This window comes from Canis lupus, chromosome 11, assembly GCF_048164855.1.
Source record: "Canis lupus baileyi chromosome 11, mCanLup2.hap1, whole genome shotgun sequence".
NCBI lineage: Eukaryota > Metazoa > Chordata > Mammalia > Carnivora > Canidae > Canis > Canis lupus.
Genome location: NC_132848.1, coordinates 20,739,351 through 20,759,728, shown reverse-complemented (window position 1 = coordinate 20,759,728; position 20,378 = coordinate 20,739,351). Strand labels below are relative to the sequence as shown.

General features: G+C 65.8%; 1 protein-coding gene across 4 annotated transcripts in view; it reads left to right on the top strand.

The window, feature by feature from the left end:
• Nucleotides 1-20,378, top strand: part of TAFA5 (TAFA chemokine like family member 5) — a 154,734-nt gene that overhangs the window by 114,137 nt on the left and 20,219 nt on the right. For 3 of the 4 annotated variants that reach the window (XM_072843496.1, XM_072843497.1, XM_072843498.1), the window contains exons 3-4: nucleotides 14,098-14,225; nucleotides 14,736-14,822. In XM_072843496.1, coding sequence (XP_072699597.1) covers nucleotides 14,098-14,225; nucleotides 14,736-14,822 — 215 coding nt within the window. The remainder of the gene's footprint in view (nucleotides 1-14,097; nucleotides 14,226-14,735; nucleotides 14,823-20,378) is intronic. The other variant, XM_072843499.1, reaches the window with a different exon arrangement.

The following is a 20,378-nucleotide window of genomic DNA, read 5'->3' as shown; positions in this document are numbered from 1 at the left end:
GCCCTCCCCTGGGCCCCAGAGGTGCTGTGTCACTGCTCTGTCGTCTGGCTGTTGGGCCGGGACGCTGCCCCAGCAGAGCCCTTCTCTCTGCGCAGGTGGGGGCTCCTAGCCGGGCCCAGTCCTCCCCAGGGGATGAGCCTGAGGGGGCTGACCCCTGACCGGGTGTCACTGCCTCTGCTGGAACCCACAGAGGATGCACCCAGGACGGGCACCACCTTTCAGAAAGTGCTGCCTGAGGGTCCAGGGCCGGTTTGGCAGGGCCGGGGCCCGGGGAGGCCTGGCTAACGGACTGTGAGCCCTGAGACCCTCCTCCCCTCCCCCCATCTTTCCCCTCCCCCATCTCCCTCCTCCTCCTGTCTCCCCCTGCCCCCGCCTCCTCCTTCCCCTCTTCCCTCCTCCCTCCCCTCCCCTCCCCCTTCCCAGTCCTCCCCTGTCTCCCCCATCTCCCCCTCCCCCTTTCCCTCCTCCCCCCACCTCCCCTCCCCCTCCTCTGTCTTCCCATCTCCCCCCTCCCATCTCCCCCTTCCCCATCTCCCTCCTCCTCCTGTCTCCCCTCCTCCCACGCCGCTACCCCTCCTGTCTCTCCTCCCCATTTCCCCTTTCCCCCATCTCCCCTTCCCCCTATCTCCCCCTCCCCTATTTCCCCCTCCCCCCTGTCTCCCCTTCCCCCCATCTCCCCTTCCCCGCTCCTATAACCCAGGAGACCACAAGGGTCAGGACTCGGCCAGGCCCCATCCCAGGGAGGCCACAGGCCTGCGGGCTCCTGCCTTAGCGTGCACACTGGGCAGCCTCACGTCGGTCAGCAGGGAGCATCCTTCCTGCTGTGGCCCCTTGAGGATCCAGGGGCGTGGGGTCCACAGGACCTCTCTGCAAACCAGTTTATGGAGGTGATGAGGGTCCCATGATGATTTTGGCTTCAACTTCATGCCCGTCTGAGTGAGGTTTGGGGAAATGGGGGCCCGTGCGGCAGTGAGCATGGGCAGGCTGTGACCCAGCAGACACACCTGCTGTCGGGTACCCCCACACCTTGATGGAAACGGTGGGCACATGTACAGGGGCACCCACCCTGGACCAGGAGCATAACTGGGCAGGTCACAGAAGATTCTGGAAGGCTAGGAGACGGAGGGCCAGGCCCTGCCTGAGACCCTGCACGTGGTCCCTCCCTGACCCCTTCTTGCACCTCCTGACTTTCTCCCGTGTGCCCTGGTCTGTGTCCTAGCCGCCCTCCCGCTGGCCGGCTCCCCTCTGTGTGACGGCAGCCTGCTCCCATCCCCTGGCACCCACGGACCTCCTTTAGTGCACACCCCATGTGCCAGAGAGTAAGCCCTTCGACCGTCACCCGGGCTGGGTGCTCTCGCATAAAGGACTTAGGATGGCCAGGGCTGGCCACGTCCCCTGCCCGGACACTAGTAAGCCAATGTCTTCTCACCTCTTCCAACTCAGCCCAGCAAGACCTCCCCAGCGGGGCCCCTGGGCGCCCTGCGCTCGCGCCCTGAGTCTGGGCTGAAGTCCTCTTGCTGCCAGGTGGGGCCTCAGACCAGGAGCTGGACCTGGCGGGCTCTCAGCAGCTCGCTTGCCTGCTCCCGTCCGCCGCGCGGCCCCTCACCACCCTCCCCGGGCGGCCAGAGTCTCCGGGGATCCTCCCAGCACCCTCCTCCCCAGGGCGCTCGCTGGCCGGCCGCCCGGGGAAGCCACGCCACACTGTCACTGGGACGGCAGGTGGGTAGATGGGGGGGACCCAACCTGTGGTTCGCTGCCCCCCCGCGCCCCACGTTCGCCGCAGTCACTGGCAGAGACCCAGCTGCAGGCAAGAATCCGACCCATATTTGGGGGCCATTCGAGGCTGTCCTATTTACCCAGTTCCTTGGAGTCAGCCACAGCCTGGCAGTGGGGAGGGGTGAGAGTGTGAGACGACTCCTCCAGGTCGTGATGAAACAGCAAAGCACCCCCAGACCCAGGCACTGCAGACACGCGGTGGGTTGCGGTTACTGGAAATAAAGGGGGAGTAGGGAGCGTTTGGACGCTTTTGCAGGAGACAGATGGACAGACAGGGTGTCTCTGTGGGGGATGCTCGCGAGGGCCTGTGGGTGTCGGGGGCAGGAGCAGCCGGAGCCTGGGGTGGCACCTGGAGGCCCCTCAGGGTTCCATGCTCCCCCATGATCCTGCCGTGTTCCCACCGCGATGGGGCCCCGGGGACCCCAGACCCTCATTTACACCCCGGATGCTTCCCATCGTGCCGACCGCGCAGGGCTGGGGCAAGGCGCCCCTCAGGTGCTGAGTGGGGAGGGGCGGCCCCCTGGGTGGTCCCGGGTCCCCGCAGGGACCGAGTGCGCACGTCCTCTGAGGACGGCAGGGCCCGCTGTTCGTGGTGTGCGATTCTGGTCCATGCTCACTGTCCCCGACGCCACGCCAGGTCAGAGGCTCATGGGAGGCGTTTGCTCGGGTCCAAGGGCACCCTAAGCTGCCCACACTCACACGCGGGGGCGGGATGTGACTCGGGGCCGAGCTCCCGTGGGGAGACGGGCGGGCGCATGGAGGGAGGCGCTCGGGGTCAAGGCCACTCCGCATGCAGCTTGGCGGGACGCATCCAGGGCCCCGGAAATGCTCACACCCCTGATCCCGTAATTCCACTCCTAGAAGTCTGTCTCGAGAAAGTAATCAGAGAGGGACGCCTGGTAGCTCAGCTGTTGGGTGTCTGCCTTGGGCCCAGGGCATGACCCCGGGGTCCTGGGATCGAGTCCTGCACCGGGCTCCTGCAGGGAGCCTGCTTCTCCTTCTGCCTGTGTCTCTGCCTCTCTCTCTGTGTTTCTCATGAATAAATAATCTTAAAAAAAAAAAAAGAAAATCGGAGAGCAGGGAAGACAGGCATGTTTGTAGCAGCGTCACACGGCAGCCTGGCGGTGACAGTGCCCTCCCTCCATGGCATGCAGACCTGCAGAGCAGGGAGAGGCGTGGCGCAGGACCAGGTGGCCGTGGAGCGGTGCGGGGGCCGGGGCTGAGCTGGGCTGCAGGGGGAGGTGTGTGTGGACCCAGGGCAGCCGGCAGCACCACGGGGGCACCCCGAGCCTGCCCCCCGCCCCCACCCCGCCTCCGCTGGCCTACGCTCCGGCCTGGCTCTGGGGTGCGGTCACTGTGGCCACCACCCTCGCCGCCCCGCGTTCTCCATGGACGCACTTGCACTGACAGCGCCGTGAGCATGTCCGCTGTGTGGGGGGCTGCGGGGCCCCCCGCCCCCTGCTAGCCCGTGGATCTCGGGGCAGAGGCTATACCCCCAGCTCTGGGAAGGAACAGAGGGGATGGAGCCCAGGACGGTGCCGTGGACTGCAGGCCCAGCCCAGCCCTCCCGCCGGGTCCCTGCTGTGCTTCCAACCCCTGCCTGCCCTGCTGGCCCTGCCCGGGTGTCCACAGCCACCTTTCCAGAGGGCAAGCCAGCGTCCCCGTGGCCGTCCCGAGCTGGGGCGCCCATCCTTCACCCCCCTGCTTACTCTGTACTGTGGCCGCGCTAGCACGAGGCAGAGAGGTGGCCAGTCACCTGTCCTGCGGGGACCACCCGCCCCTGGCTGCAGGTTGGTGCCGGGCCACAGGCGGCGTCCACGCAGACAAGGCCTCTGTAGTGGAACCGGGGGGCCCCGTCACTGCAGAGCTTCCACCGCAGGGCCCTTTCTGCAGCACACGGGGAGGGACATCTGCCCCAGCGAGGGGCTCAGCAGGCTGTCATCCCCGGGTGGCCCCGGTGCTGGGCACGGGGTGTGGCCATGCTGGCTCTCCACCCCCGCCCGGGCCGTGGGCCACGTGCAGCACCGAGCGTGCCACGTCCGTCCAGTGTCGGGCACCCGGGCCCTGGCTTCGGATCTGTATGCCCGCCCGCTCCGTCCTCCCCGGCCCCGCCGTGTCGTGCTGTCTGGGCAGCAGGGGAAGGCGGGTCCCACGGAGGATGGACACAGCCCTGCCGACGCTGACCCGGGCCCTTCCTCAGGCCGGTCCCCCGTGCCCTTCCGCCCCATCTGGCTGCTCCTGCTCCTGCTGCCCGTGGGAGCCGGTCGGTGGGTCCTGGACGTTCCCGCCCAAGGGCCTCACGGGGTACAGACAGCCTGGGGCTCAGCTCCCTACACGGTCGCTGCTTGGCTGTGGGACCTTGGCAAGTTCCTAAGCCGTCCGAGCTTCCGTGTCCCCGTGGTGTCAGGATGCGGCTAGTCGATCCCTCCTGAGTAACGGCAGCGACTATAGCAACGGAGGAGCGTGGGAGTCCCTGTGGGGACCCGCACGGTGTCCCTGTGTCCTCGGGCTTCCTGCACGTCCCCAAGGACCGGGTGGCCCTGCTCCGCCCCCCCCGTGTTTAGGCGTTGGCCTTCCCAGTGATCGTTTCTGGGGCATGGAAGGTGCTTCTGGGCGGTGTCCCTGCGGATATTCTGTTCTCGTCATCTGAGCCCGGCGTGGCTGACCCGGCAGGTCGGCAGGATGGAGCCTGGGGGCTTCCGGGGGATCGGGGTGTCCTAGCTCAGCCCCATGGCCCCAACCCCCAGGCCGGGCGGTACCTTGCCGTGCCCCCCACACCCTGCACACGTGTCCCTGTGTGCCAGTCACCTGTCCTTGTCCCATCGTTCGGGGCAGTGCTCGTCTGACGCTCCCGCGTCCCCAGGCCCGGCTGCCCAGGGAGGGCTCTTTGGGGGAAGCTGCCTGCGGACGGCTGGGGGGCCACCGAGGGTGCCCTCTGACTTCCCAGCCCTGTGGGCCTTCCTGCCAGGAGGCCCTTAATGTACGGCCCCGAGGCGCCGATAGGTGGGAGCCCAGGGCCCTCCTTATCCTCAAAACCATCGCTCCAGGATCCTGGCTCAGTTAAGACTTTGGGGTCTTCCTAGGGGAGATTGTTCTGGAAGCCTGGTGTGTCCCACTCAGCGTGCATACTGACCACTGTGCGTGTGCACTCGGTGTCAGCCACCCCCTTCCCGGCGTGCGGCCTGACCCCGTGTCACAGGCAAGATCTGGGAGACTGGGGGTGCGGGCGTTCGGGGCCAGGCCTCCCGGAGAGGGTCCAACCGCTGCCTCGGACGAGCCGGGCCATGTGTGCTCACCTCGGGGCACGGGGCCGAGCTCTCCTGCGGCCTCACTGGCTTTGTTCTGGATGATTCATTTTTCCAAGCTGTTGAGTAAAGTAAGCAGATTCATCTGCTAATGGAAACGAAGACACAGCTTATTCCGAAGGGAACCGTGCGCTTTATGAGCAGCGAAGAGCCTGGCGTCGCGAGGAGCCATGCGGGGTCCCCGGGCAAATTAGCGCGTCTTCCCCCGTCCGTCTGTCCAGACGGGAGCCGGCTGCGTGCTTGCCACTGTGCCTGCTGCCACGGACGCTGCCCTCGCCAGGCTCCGGACCCTCGGGGGCGTCTGCGGCCCCCCGGGTTGGGGTGGGGTCCGAGCTGCACTGCAGGTCGCGCTGAAGCATCTCTGTGCCTGTGAGCAAGGAGGGCACATCCACGCCCTTCCCACCTGGCGGGGCTGTGGCCGGCTCCACATTTCGCACCCATGTCGCTTAGTTCCCGCAGAAGACGGCGGGTACGGGGCACACACGCACGTGTGCATACCTGCACATACATACACACGTCTGCACGCTAGCGCATGTGTGTGCACTGTGCATGCACACACACGCACAGCATCACATACATGTGCACACACGTGTACGAACAACTGTACTGCCCAACTCAGTCGCCTATGGACACAATGAACAGCTTGATGCACAAGCACCTTGGCCACAGGAGGTGCCCATGGTGAGCTGGTTGCTCACCCCAGTGGACTGGGGTCCACTCAGCCCCTGGCCCCCACGTCCCGAGGACCCCCATCGATGGGAACGAGGAGCGAAATCGAGGTGGTTTTATGAGCCCTGGGCCCCCTCACGCCGATGCCACGCCGGGGGCAGACCCGCACAGACCGTTTCTGAGCCCCTTTGTAGCCACCACCACTTAGGCGGCCGGGGGCCTTCCTGTCCTCCATGTCCCCATCCCTCCACCCGTCGCCCTTCCTCCCCCAGGGACCACAGAGCGATGAGTGGGTGCACAGGCTGGGTGCGGGGCCTCGCGGAAGGCCCACAGCCCGCCTCGGAGCAACATGGGGGAGCGGGGCTGACCCGGAGGTGGAGGCGGGAGGGGCCCGGGTGGCCCGGGGCTGGGGGATGCCGCTCTCCCAGAACCAGTGCTCGGCTGAGCCCCCATGAAGAGCAGTCTCCTGGGCCTCCTGCAGGCAGGTGCGGCTGTTCGGGGGACTCGGGGGAAGGCACACGTGGGGGGTGCAAGTGGCTCAGCAAACAGCTCAGCGCTCTGCTTGTCACTGGGTCTGGGTGAGCGCAGACCCGGGTGAACCCAGGGCGGATCTTACGGGGAACCCCAGGCAGCGAGGGGGTGGCCGAGAGCCCCTGGCAGGCTCTGCTCACCTGTTCCCTGGGATGAGGATGCTGTCAGGGGCTCAGGTCTGATGCTAATTCCTGCCTGTATAGTGAGCGTCAGATGGAGGGGTTCCCCCTGGAAGGATGAGAGTCAGGGGGGTGCTCTGTGACCTCTGGTACGCCCGCTGCACCCCCGCAGGTGCACCAGGCTCTGCGTGGGCTCTGGGTCCCGCTGCCAGTGTGGCCAGGCTGGGGGCAACAGTGGGCTGTGTCTCCGAGGAGTGGTGCCTACTGGGCTGGCAGGTGGCCCCATGGGCTCAGGGGCCAGAGGAGAGGGTGGCTTGGGAGGCCAGGTGGACAGATGTGCTTAGGCTCAGGGCACAGGGTCCCAGAGGCTGGCCGGAGATTATGGAGCCAGAACCCCGGCTCTGGGATGCTGCGCTCTCATGACGTTAGGGGCCAAGTAGGCAAGTCTGCGCTTGGATCTGGTGGTCCCCTGGGGCTGCCAGGGACACGCGCGCAGGCAGCTGACACGTGAAGTTGGCTGTGGTGACGGTGGCTCACTCGTGGGTGTGTCTGGGCGCTTCCTCTGTACTTGCCGAGCACCTGCTCAGGTGGGCGCTGCACAGGTGCTGCCATGCGCCCCCGCTGTGCCCACCAGCCTCTCTGTAGGGCCAGGTGTCCTCCGGCACACACAGCGGGGAGCCGGTGCCAGCACAGGACCCTTTCCTGCTGCTCATTTAAGCTGCTCAGGGGCATGTTGGAAGCCTGCAGCTGATGGCATCGCATTTGCAAGGCTCCTGGGTGACCTGGGGCGTCACTGTCTTACCCCTGGTCCAGGGTCAGGCCTTGGGGCTGCTGTCTGTGCAGTGGGGACACAGGTTGGCGTGTTGCCAGTTGGACACACAAGGCGGGAGCCCCAGGCCCTGTCCAGAACCCGGCATCTGGAGGTCCTGCTTGGTGAGCATCCAGGGCTGAGTGCGGGGCGTTCTCTGTTGACCAATTTGGAGAAACCGAGCAGGAGCTGAATCAAGAGGCTCAAGGAGTCCAGGGTGGCAGGGTTGACACTCGAACCCAGGCCTCCTGCCTCCTGGCCCCGCTCGCCCTCCACCGTGAGTCCTGAGGATCCGCAGGCTGGGGAGGACACGTGGGCCCTGCAGGCTGAGTCTGGGCAGGTGGGAGGTCCCAGCTGGCTGCTCCCTGTGCCCGTGGGCCTTCCTTGGCCGTGTGCTCACCACTGGGCCTGGGGTGTGCTGAGCTGGGGCCCCGCTTCCTGCAGCTGCTGAGGCTTCTCTGCTTCCAACAGAGTCCTCCGCTGGTGGGAGGAAGCTGGGTGTGAGGTTTGTGCAGACTCAGCTCTGCGGCCTCCCACTCAGCTGTCCTCCAAAGGCTGGAGGTGGTTAGGAATGAGACGCAGGGCGCTCCTCCATCCACATGCTGTGGAAAAGGTCTGAGACTCTTTACCGGCCTTGCCCACGCTGCACTGTGGGCGCAAGGCCAGAGGTGCCAGGCTGAGACCCGCGGGAGTATCTGAAAAGAGGGGGAGACCTGGGCTGGAATGACAGGGGCCACAGGGTCAGTTACAGGTTGGCCGCTAAGCTCGAGCCCCAGGTTCTCACAATTCCATGTCCCCGGGGGCACTCAAGCTACAGTCTGAGAGGCTCCTGAGAGCCTCCACCAGGAACTGTGGTGGGAATCCAGGGGCCAGTGTGCCCAGCATCACAAGGGCTCAAACCAGGAGCTGCTCATGCTGCTGATGGTTGATGATAGTGGTGGTGATGATGATGGTGGTGGTGATAGGGGTGATGATGAGGATGGTGATGTGGTGGCAGCAGTGTTGGTGGTGATGTGATGGCGGTGGTGGTGGTGGTGGTGATGGGGTGATGATGAGGATGGTGGTGATGGTGATGTAATTGTATTGATAGTGGTGATGGTGGTGATGATGGTAGTGGTGGTGATGTGATGGTGGTGGTGGTGATAGGGGTGATGATGAGGATGGTGATGTGATGATGATGGTGGTGGTGATGTGATGGTGGTGATGGTGGTGGTGGTGGTGATAGGGGTGATGATGAGGATGATGATGATGGTGATGTAATGGTAGTGATGGTGGTGGTGGTGATAATGGTGATAGTGGTGATGGTGATAGTGATGATGATGTCGTGGTGGTGATGCCGATATGATGATAATGGTGCTGATGGTGGGGATGATGGTGGTGATGATGGTGGTGATGCTGATATGATGGTGATGGTGCTGATGGTGGGGGTCATGATGGTGGGGATGGTGGTGGTGATAGTGGTGGTGTTGAGGAGGCCTTGAGCCTAAGGAAGCTAGATCTGCCGAGAATAGGGATAAAATACCAGAGAAGACTTTGCAGCCAGACTCCTGGGCCTTTGAGGCTTCTGGAATGTGCTCTGGAAAGAGAGAATCAGGACTGAGCCTCCTCCGGGCTCCACGTGGTGCTGCCGTGTGGCACCATCAGTTCATGCCCGCGTCCGCCCTGCCCTTCGCAGGTCAATCGGGATGAAGGAGGAGGAGGTGGCTGACCAGGCCCCGTGGAGTGGTGGGCCCCGCTGCGGGCAGGGATCGATCAGTGCTTAATCGAGTTTGGGGCCAGATCTAATTACCACATGACGCTGCCAGCAACTTAGCACGTTGTTGCCCAAATGAGTAAAATAAATGTGGAATCTACTAGAATCCCAGGGGAGACGCTTCCCCTCCCCCCTGCCCCGGAGGGACTAGAGGGACGGCGGGAAGCAGGCTACCCCACGGTCCATGTGCACCGCACACATCTGCGTCCACATCCATGTGGCTCCGGCCCCGGGCCACAGCGGGGAGACCCCAGAGGAGACCGTCCCAGGACAGCGAGGCCCCTTTACCTGGGGCAGAGGTGTGGGCAGCGCAGGCTCCTCCTGGGCTCACTTCTGCAGCCCCCGCGTGTGGCCAGGGCTCGCCCCGGGCAGCCCCTCGCTGGACAGTGTCGGGCACCGGCTCTGCTTCCTTCTCTGACCAGCTTGCCCCGGGCGGGCAACTGTGTTCCTCACGCTTACATCATTTGAAAACTCCTTTTAAGGGAAACCTACTTCCTTGGGCCCCTCACTATTGACCTAAATCGTTTTTATTATGATGTTGCAGGAACAAGAGCAAAAAAGCCAAGCTGGGAGCCCTCACCAGACTATAAACTGGAATAAACTGAGACCATTTACAAATTAAACACAAACAAAACTGCAAAACCAATAAAATTTAAATTTGCAGCATTCATTTTACGAGGCAGATGTTTGGGGAAGAAACAGCTGTAGCGCGGGGCTCGCCGCAGAGGCGTACCTGCCGGGTCGCTGCAGTCTCGCCTTCCTCCCAGGCCACCCGGAGGCCGCCCGGTCCCTCTCCCAAGCTGCTCACGCACGAGGAGAGTTGGCCTTGCTGTGCCATCCAGCTCTGCCTCCAACAGGCACGGTCCCGTCACGACAGCGACGGGGTCAGAGCACCGCGGGTGTCCTGCCACGCTCTTTCCTCTGGAGCGGGCAGGGAGCAAGCCATGTGTGCATGGGGCGTGTGGCCCCCGGGCGCTGCGCCCCATGGCCCCATGTGTGACTCGGGGTGCCCTGGCGCTCACCCCCCTCCCTGTGCCAACACTGCAGAGCCCTACTCACTGGTGTGGGGTGCTCACCCGGGAAAGAATGGCCAAGCTGGTTCCCGGTAGGACAGGTCTCTCACTGTCTCTAGAAAAGGCCTTGGAAGGAGCCACCGAGCTTCTGTGACAGTCGTCATCCTGATGAGACAGGAGCAGCTGGGGAGGCATGTGACCTCGCCGGGCGTCTAAAGTCTGGGACTCTCGCGGGAGAGACCGTCACGGGGCCCTGACGCCAGCCAGTGGGCTCAGTCTCCCTGGGGGTCGGCCCGAGGAGAGCTGCTCAGCCCTGGGTCTCAGGCCGCGTCACCGAGGGTGGCCCGGTGGAAAGTGGGGGAGCAGTGGCAGGACTGCTGTGCGCGTCGTGTCCCCAAGCCACTGTGCGGGGCAAGAGCAGGGGCCCTCAGTGCCCCCCACACCAGGCTGGGGCAGCACGGTGAGCTCCCACCGGGCCTGGCCAGCAGCAGGTGCACAGAGCCCACGCCACGGCTGCACGTGTGGACGTGCAAGCGTGTTCATGAGCAAGACCCGGCTGGTGAGTGCAGGAGCGAGTACGGGTGCCCAGTGGCCTCTCTGGGGACACAGGGACGGTGGGGCCACCCCAAGGCCAAGCAGCACCGTCAGGCTCGGGGTTAGTGGAGCTGCCCCATTCCAGCCGCCAGTCCCCGGCCGCCCGCACCACCCTCCTTCTAGGCCTGGGTGATGACCCCTGATGTCCTCTGGGCCCGGAGCCTCCCGTGGCAGAGGCGCACGAGGGGCTGCACCACACCCCCAGAGGCCAGCAGTCCGCCTCCGTCACACGTGCCCCCTGTGCACGGTCGGCTCCTGGAGGGTGGGTGCCCTCCGCGGCGCTGGAGCTGCCTCTGTGTCACCGAAGCAGTGACGTGTGGCATGAAAGGTCCCTTTGTCCCTGGGATGTGGTGGCCAGCGCTGTGCCTCCGACCGCCTCCAGCAGGAAGTGGGCTCGGGCAGGGTGAGCTAAGCCCAGCGGCAGACAAAGGGCGTGTGTGCTCGGCGGTGGCCCCGCGGTGTCCCCAACAGGGCTGGCACTCGGCACGCCCAGGCGGCCACGCTGCTGGGGGGGGGTCTGACTCCGCATGTGTGTGCGTGTGCACACTCGAGGTCTGTGCAGGCATGTGTGCCTGTGTTCACACATATGACGGGGTGTGTACGTGCGCGTGCAGGCGAGGACGTGTGCGGTCGGACGCCGTGGCTGCCGGGGCAGGACGCGGGCCTCCCCCGCCGCAGGATCCCGTCCTGCCTCCCGTCTCCTTCCTGACCGCTGACCCCGTGCGGGTCACGCCGGCCTTATGGGGCCACGAGTGCCCTCCCTCCCACGCACCCTGGCTCTCAGAGCTGAGGGCGGGACGGTCAGGGAGGAATGGAGAGGGCTCGGCGGCCCCACGGGGCTTCGAGAGGCAAACAGGCACCCGTGGAGCCGAGGGTGTGGAGCCGAGGGTGGCACGCGGGATGAGGGGGCCTCGGCCAAGGGCCTGACAAGGGAGACGGAGGCTGCTTGGGCCACAGACAGGAGCATCCCCTGGTCTTCAGCACAGACGGCCGGGGACCCCCAGCATCTGTCCCCACTCAGCCCCTGACCGTGGGTGGCCTGACCGTGACCGTGAGGGCTGCGTGTCTGTGCGCTCACCTGTCCAGCCCCGTGCGGGTGCTTCCCACCTGCACCTTCTCCTCCACCTCTGTACTGTGCTTCTTTGGGGGGACTGAGCACAGGGCGGGGGGGGAATGCCCGACCCCAGAGGGACCAAGCACGTGGGGGGGGGGAACACCACCGACCCTGGAGGGACCGAGCACAGGTGTGAGCCTCACCAACCCTGAGGAGACTGAGCATAGTGGGGGGGGGGGGGTGTAAGCGCCACAGACCCCGGGGGACTGAGCATGGGGAGTGAGCACCGCCGACCCTGGGGGGACGGAGCATGGGGGGCGGGGTAAGCGCCACGGAGCATGGGGAGTGAGTGCCACCGACCCCTGGGGGGACTGAGCACTGGGGTAAACACACGGACCCCGGGGGCGGGGACCGAGCATGGGGGTAAGCACCGCCGACCCTGGGGGTACCGAGCACAGTGTGTGGGGGTGAGCACAGTGGACCCCGGGGGAGACTGGGCATGGGGGGGGCATGAGAGCAGCGGACCCCAGGGGTGACTGAGCATGGCAGGCGGGGGGGGCGGATAAGCCCCACTGATCCCAGGGGGACCGAGCAGGAGGTGGGGGTAAGCACCCTGGACCCCGGAGGGACTGAGCACAGGGGGTGAACGCTGCCAACCCTGGGAGGACCGAGCAGGGGGTGGGGGTAAGCACCATGGACCCGGGGGGGACCGAGCATGAGGATGAGCGTCACGGACCCAGGCCCTCCTATGCCTGCAGGGGCCAACCCAGGCCTGGCTCACTGCCTCCCCTGCTGGCATCGGGGTGTGACCGCATCACTGCGTGTCCTGCAGGCCAGGCCGCGCAGCCCGGGCCAGGACCCCCCAACACCGTCTGGGCAGCCCCGTCTGGATGGGCCTGGCCCCAGTGTGCAGGGCCTCGGCCCTCTGGCCTCCACAGCCCCGTTGCTCTCTGGCCCCAGGAGGCAGGTCTCCTTACTCCCACTCCTGGTGGCTGGGGTGGGATGGCGCAGCCCCGGCCTCCTTGTGCTACAGGCTACGCTGATGGCGTTGCCCTGGGCGCGGCTCGGGGATGGGCGGGGAGCACCTGATGCGGATCCCTCGGATGCCCCCTGATCCACCAGAGCCTGACTCATGGCGTCCCGGGGCCTGGCCGTGCGTGTGCTTCGATCCACTAAGGGCCACGTTCGCTGACGTCCAGCAAGGCTTTCGGGCCTTTTACTCTCACAAAACAGTGCCTCGGGGATGGCGACGGTGCTCGGGCTCCAGCAGGAATGATGAGCAGCGGAGGGGAGGCCCCGGGGACGTGCAGGCACAGCCCCTCCTGGGAGGGGCTCACACCTGCCCCGCTTCTCACCGAGGGGTCCACCGTGCCAGGGAAGCCGTGAGCAAAACCTGGTGCGTCCTGGCCGCGCCCTGGGGAACCGTGCGGGTGCTCGTTTGCGGTGTCTCCACGCACCTTCCCAGCCGGCTGAGTCTGGGTGGCAGGTACCCCCCCGGGTCACAGCCTGCCAGGCTGCACTGACAACACCACGGGCCGGGCCGGGCGGCCTCAGCACCCGACACTCGGCTTCTCGGCCCTGGGGGCCGGGGCTTTGGGGCGACCTCCCCTGGCTGTCTGGCCGCGTCCTTGCACTCGGCGCCAAGGGAGAAAGGGAGCCCTGAAGGCTCCTCCCATGAGGGCACTAATCCTATGGGATCGGGACCCACCCTGGTGACATCTCTTAAGCTGAGTTACTTCTGTAAAAGCACCATCTCGAGGACCCCCACATTGCATTAGGGCTTCCCCATGTGACTCCGGGGGGCACAGTCCCGTCCGTGGCACAGCCTGGGGAGGAACGGCCCCAAGACTCACACCGTGGCCCGGTGGGCTCTCTCCCCAGCCCGCTTGCCTTTTACCACTGCCCCCGAGGGGATGGTCCACACGGCGAGCACCGGGCACATGCACTGAGACGCGTCTGTCCTCGCAGGACCTGACTCCTCGTCTCCTGGAAAACCCCGGGTTTTGTGCATCCTCCCAGAGCTGGGGAGGATGCCGTGTTTGGCAGTGGGCAGCGTGCTGACGACTCAGCCTTGAGCTGACCTGGCGTCGGCCTGGGTGGGCGTCCGATCTGCCCGCCCAGACTCCGTCGCTGCAGCGCCCTCTCCCTGTATCAGTCCCGCGTTTACAGACGTGCAGCCAGTCAACCGTAGGACCGTGCGGGCCCAGTTCGACGACCAGCCGGTTGTCCTCTGAAGGTCCTCGAGGGAGGGTCACAGTCCTCACTCGCTTCGGGATGCAGCCCCTGCTTCTAGGGCTTTCTGTCGGAGAGGAGACTGTCCTCAGCACCCCCTGGCCACTTACTGATGGGCCGGTGCAGAGCTGGACCTGAGGGGCCGCCCCCGAGGACGCTGGGTGCTGCCCGCCACGCCTGCTGTCCCCCGTGTCTGCCTGGGCGCCCGGTGAGCAGCGGCTGACCGCTCTCTTCTCTCCACAGCTCGCATCATCAAGACGAAGCAGTGGTGTGACATGCTCCCATGTCTGGAGGGCGAGGGCTGTGACCTGCTGATCAACAGGTCCGGCTGGACGTGCACACAGCCCGGCGGCCGGATAAAGACCACCACGGTGCGTACGCGGCCCTGCTCGCCCCACCACACGGGGAGGGTGGGTTGGCCTCGGGCGCTGTGTCCTGGTGGGGGAGGGGAAGGTGAACCCCATGCCGGTGAGGATGACGGGGACGCAGCACCTGGCTGCCTTGTATGGGGAGGCCACCGGCCTCGCCGCCTACCTTCCGCAGCCGCTGCATGCCTGGGGCTGGGTCCGTCTGGGCCCAGGGAGGCACAGACCCGCCTTCGGGGCTTCAGCCCACACAGAAGGTGGTTGGTAACGTCGTCTTGTGTCTGGGGCGGACAGCGTGCCCGCGACTCCGGGCAGGAGGATGGGTTAGGATGCCCCTTGGGGCAGGTGACGCCTCTGTAAGGAGCAGGGGCTGGGGAGGGGCGGGGGTCATCCAGGTCGCCCCTGCCCTGGGCACTGCATCATGGCCGTTCAGAACAGTGACCCCGAACACCCCCGAGGGCGCCCCCGTCACCCCCAGATCCCTCTGAGGGGCACATGGTGCGCCCTCCGTTCCAGGAGCCAGGACCCACCTGGTCCCCAGGGGGCCAGAGGGAAGGACGGGAAAGAGTCCTGGGCCCGCTGTCTGAGGTCCCTCTTCCAAAGGTAAGTTCCCCCGGGCACAGCAGCGACGGTGTGGGGCAAAGGACCGGCCCCGCAGACCGCGCCCCCCCAGCAGTGGCCTCTCCTCCTCTCTGGCCGACATCACCCCGTCCCTGGCTCTCCTTGTAGGAGCTGAGAACCGAAGTGGGCTGTGCGCCCCTGGCTGTGACTCCCACCTCCGTGCCTTGGGAACATGCAGTCAGGGAAGCCCAGGGCCCCTAGAGAAGGATCTGGAAAGCCCCGTGGGCATCCAAGTCTCCTCGCAGGACCTCAGAGACGACCCGAGGGAGACCCACCTGCTTCACCCCTGCCTGCGGGCTGGGCCCTGCAGGGGTGCCCAGGGTGGGGGTCAGCTGTGCACACAGGGGCCCGGCTGCCACGGCCCCTCAGGGAGACGCACCCAGGCCCTGCGGGGGACCTTCTGCTATGGGCGTCCATCTGCGGGCATCAGGCAGGGCACCCGGGCTGCTGGGGGCCGAGAGGCAGGGGTGCGGGAGCCTCCCAGGCCGGAAGCTGGCCACCCCGTCCTCACCCTGGGAGGTGTGCGGGCTTTGTTCCCACCACCTGCCTGGCAGCCCTGGGGGAACCTGGGGCCTCGCAGGTGGCCGCTGCCTCCAGGGCATCACGGAGAGGCTGAGCTCTCTAGGTCCCCCCATGTGCTGTTCCCAGACGGCAGAGACCTGGGGACACGCAGAGGGCCGCTTTCAGGGCCGCTGTCCCCGTCCCCGGGACCTGCAGGTCAGCGCGTGGAGACCCCACCCAGCGCAGCCCCGAGTGCAGCACCTGCTGGGTGATGGGGAGGCTCCAGGCTGCCCACCCGCGGCAGGGCCCCGGGCGTGGCTGGGGGTCAGGGGTGCTCCCAGGCCTGAGCAGGGTGCTGAAGGTCGCTCTCCCAGGGGAAGTGATCCAGCAGTGCCCTCCTGACCTCACGGGTGAATCGGGGTCATAGGCCCGCTGTGCCCTGCAGCCCCCCTGCAGCCCTGTTACACCAGCGTCCGTCAGCGTGCCCCCTTCCTTGCACACCCACAGTTGCCAGGGGGCCAGTCCCGCGGCCTCCCAGGCCCTCCGCTCAGGACCAGCACCTTGGTCTCACGGCCCTGAAAACCCCAGTGGGCGGTCGGCCACAGAGGTGGACTCTCTCCCTGCTCCCCTCCCCCCAGAAGCCGGGTCTGATTGCACGCGCCCACGTGTCTTCCAGCTCTGAAGACGTTTTCCCATCTGCCCGTTCCTGGGGGCGCCCGCCCTGGGGGCAGCTGGCGTGCCACAGCTGGTCGGGGTGCGTGCAGGACACCTGCCACGCCCGGGGCAAGTCGGTGACAAGTGCTTGCTCTCGGGGCTCCCGGCCCCACCAGGGGTGCGCCATAGGGGCCCTTGTGCCGTGGAGGGCACGTGGGGTGGATCCTGGGCTGGTGCATCCCGTCGGGGGCTGCGTGATGGTGCTGGCGGGCCGGGGCCTCCCCAGGGGTGTGCAGACTCTCCTCGGGCTCTGGCAGCAGGCCTGGCCTGCGGTGACCTGCCTGCGAAGCTTTCGTAAACGGTCACCAGAGCCCTGGACCCAAACACCATGTGGCTGGAGCGTACAGGCCCATTTTCCAGATGGCATCTCGGTGCCGTGACACCTGGTCGGTCGGCACCGCGGTTTCATGTTTCCCCTTGAGGTTTTTCAAGAGCGCCCGTGACCGCCTGGCTGCGTGGCGGCTCCTGTCCCCTAGAGACCACAGAAGAGTCCAGAGTGGCGCCCCGCTCCCGCCGCGTCCTGCCCCACTCCTCCGCAGGGGCCCCGCCCGCTAATGCCCCGGGGGCAGGCACAGGCGCCCCTTGCTCAGGGCCACGCAAGTACCTGTGATAAGGGGACTGTGCGGCTCCCTGGAGGGACCCCAGGATGTGCTGACGTGTGTATTTCCGAGAGCGCTGCTTCTCAGAGGGCAGGTCTTCACCCCACTGGTGGGTCGTGAAATTACTGGATCACGTTCAGCGTTTCACACGAGGAGGAAGAAACCGAGTAAAAATATCAGAGCATCCCGTGTCCTGAGGGTCAGGGCCCGTTCCTGAGGCTCACGCGCCTGCACGGGGTCACCAGCCGAGACGTGGGGGCTGCCGCGGGTCACAGGGCATCGCGGGGACCCCACCATCCTGGGCGACCCTGGGGCAGCACCTGGCACCCGCGTTGCGTTGGCTTTCCGGGCTCGGCTTCTCGTGCTCGGCTTCCCGCGCTGTGTTGGCCCCGCGGGTGTCGGTCTGCACTAGGTAGGTGACGCGGGGGACGCTGCAGGCTCTCCCACAGGCGACTGCAGCACTGTGGGCACTGACGACACGGGGTCGGGGTCCACCCAGGGAGCGGGGCGCCCCCCAGCCTACATGGCGCACATCTCCCCAGACGGTCGCTGCTGACACCACGAGCTGCATGTGCTGGTGGCCTTCGGGATGCTGTGATCCGCAGCACTCCGCCCCAGCTTGGAACGTGCACAGTGCCCGACGTGAGCAGCTGTGCCATCTCCCACATCAGAGTGAACCAGCCAGACCGAACCCCGTGTTTCTGAGGAGCTGTTTTGCGCCATCCTCGAATTCAGTCCCTTTGTGGGGAGTGAGGAGCATCCAGGAGCTCGGATTTCATGGAAACTCGCATCCCCCAGACCGCACTTCCCAAGACCAGGCTCCCAGAGGGGACGTGGCGGCAGCTGCCTGAGCGCCTGTGCCCACGTGTCCCAGGAGTGCAGCCAGCGGAGGGGTGGGCCGCATATCCGGGCGCCTGTTGGACGACACTGGGCGGGGACGCCGGCCGCCTGGCCGGAGGCTCAGGCTCGCTGGAGACCGTCCACACAGTGGAGAAGCCCTCGGTGGGTTATGTTCTCAGGTGCTCGTGTCAAGCTCTGCCGGTTAACATCTCCCAGAGGCCAGAGCGTCTGTGTGCCAAGCCCACGTCCTGGACAAGCAAGCGAGCGTGGGACAGGCTGGGGGCCGCTGCCACTTCCACTGCCCGTCTGCACCATCCTGAAGACAACGTGCCCCGTCCGGGCAGCTCAGTTAACCGGGAGGTCTCCGTGTTCTTGGATTCTACACGTATCACGCGAGGGCCTAGCCTATGCCAGATGGGCCCCCCTGACGGCCCGTGAGAGCGACACGCGGGGCCTCTGCTCCGGGAGCACCTGCGGCACAAGGTTCCTGGCTCTCCAGTCAGCCGCATTCAGGATCCTGGTGCAGGCACGTGCCCAGGCAGATGTGCAGGGGTCTCGTGCAAAGATCCTCGTACAGGCACATGCCCAGGCAGACGAGCAGGGGTCTCGTGCAGGCACACGCCCAGGTGGACAAGCAGGGGTCTTTGTGCAAGGATCCTCATGCAGGCATGTGCTCAGGTGGATGAGCAAGGGCCTCGTGCAGGCAGACGCCTCCGTGGACAAGCAGGGGTCTTCGCACAAGGATCCTCGTGCAGGCACACGCCCAGGTGGACAAGCAGGAGTCTCGTGTAGGCACACGCCCAGGTGGACAAGCAGGGGTCTCGTGCAGGCATGCGCCTGGGTGGTCGTGCAGGACGAGCACACGAGGCTCCGAGTGCTGGACCCTGGACCCAGCCCCACACACCAGTGCTGAGATTCTTACAGGGGCTGCTGGTAGAAACTTATCAAGCGCTCGTTCCAGGCTCCCAGTTAAGAGAACAGAGCATATGTGCTTCCCGTGTTTGCCATCTGGACGCACAAAAAGGGGAAAACAGGATGTGGATGCTCTCGGGGGATGAGCTGGGCCGAGCCCCGTGCTCCGGTGTTTGGGAGTCAGATGCAGACCCTCCGGGAGGCCTGCAGGGGAGATCCCAGGCCCTCCCGCCCAGCCCCACAGCAGACAGACCCATGGGGGGGCTCAGCCACCGAGGGGAGAACCAGCCTGGCCCTTGGACACCGTGAGGCCGACACCGGGATGGAGGGCATGTCCTGAGCCATGGGCCCCGCAGCTCCCGGGGTCTGTCGGACGCTCCAGCTTCCTTCTGGAGACATGCCCCGCGGCCCCCGCAGCAAGTGCCCACACGCCGGGAGGCTTATGTTCACGCCCGCTGGGTTCTGAGGCCCCGGGGCTGGAAGCCGAGCTGTGGCGGGCCGTGCTTCTCCAGAGGCTCTGCGGGAGGGTCCGGCCGGCCTCATCCCGCCTCTGGGGCTCCAGACGCTCCTGCACGTGTGCACGCGTCACCCGTGAGCCCGTGAGAGCCAGACCTCCCTCCTGATGACACTGTCGCTTCCAGGCCGTGCCGAGTCAAGAACGATTCCGCCCCTGAACTTCATTGATCGCACCTTAAATGGCTCCATTTCCAAATATGTCACTTTCTGAGGTTCCAGGCGACCGTGAATCTGGGGGTGGGGGCGTCCTATCGCTTCTCACTCACCAGGTCCAAGGCAGGAACCCGTGGTCGCTGCAGTTTGGGGCCTGCGGACCCTCTGGGAAGCCCGCCAGCTGCCCATCGGTTCTTCACACCACGCTCACCAACTGGAAAGCAAAGCATCAGGGCTGGAGGAGCGCGAACAAGGGCCGCCAGCCCGGAGCTGGAGAAGCCGGGGCTCTGGGGGAAGAGGCCGCACCACACGGAGAAGCGGGGAGCGAAGCTAGCACGCAGCCTGCGGGAGCCGAGGCGGGTCAGGAAGTGGGAGCAGGGGAGCACACGGACCTGGCTGCGCACCCCGGCCTCGGCCCTGCCCCTCCTGGGCGGCATCTGGCTCCCGGGCCCCACCTGGGAGGTGCGGTCACCCCGTGGCCGCCGTGCCGACCTGCCCCCCGCCAGGCCGGGCTGCCCGTGACGCAGGGGTGAGCTGTCACGCTCACGCCCCCGAGCCCCAGATGTGTGCGCAGAAGAGTCATGGTCGTTTCAGGACACGGGGTTGGACGCTGAGAAGATCAGAAACACTTGCGGAAAGGATAGATACGATTTTTTATAAGAACGCAGCTATAAAATACGTAAAAAAATCGCACATATGAGCACGCAGACCCGTAATGTTGTGATGCGCATGCGTTTGTGCACGTACACCCACGTGTGTATAACAGATTTCGTTAATCCAGTAGCAGGAGGAAGTCTCAGAAAACCATGGAGTTGATTTTTTAAGAGAAGTCGGAAAAAAATAGACTATCCGTTCAGGGGTTCTGAAGACTTTAAGCTCCAAAAATAGAGAAACACGGAGAAGAGCAGTGCTTAGAGTTCCTAGAGCTCCCAGGTGTGGTCTCCGAGGGCACGTGGCTGCCGCCGAGGGGGCAGGAGTGCACATCTGTCCGGGGCGCGTCCCCGTGGGGCCGCAGGTGGAACCCCAGACGGAAAAGTGGGTCACATACGAAGACTCCTCGCCCCGCGTCTTCCCGGACCTAGACCTCTGGGATCCCTTCGGGGAGAGAGGAGACTGCAGCCTGGAATCCGAGGCTGGAGGGACGCCCCGGGGTGCAGGGCCCCTCTGCTCTGTGCGCCCCCGAGCTGGGAATGAGGGCTCCCCATCTGGGACGAGGACCCAGGGAGCCCCCTGCACAGCCCCCTGCAGGGGTGGGGTCTCCAAGGCGGATCCAGCGTTTCCCCCGTGAGCCCGGCGGGTGTGG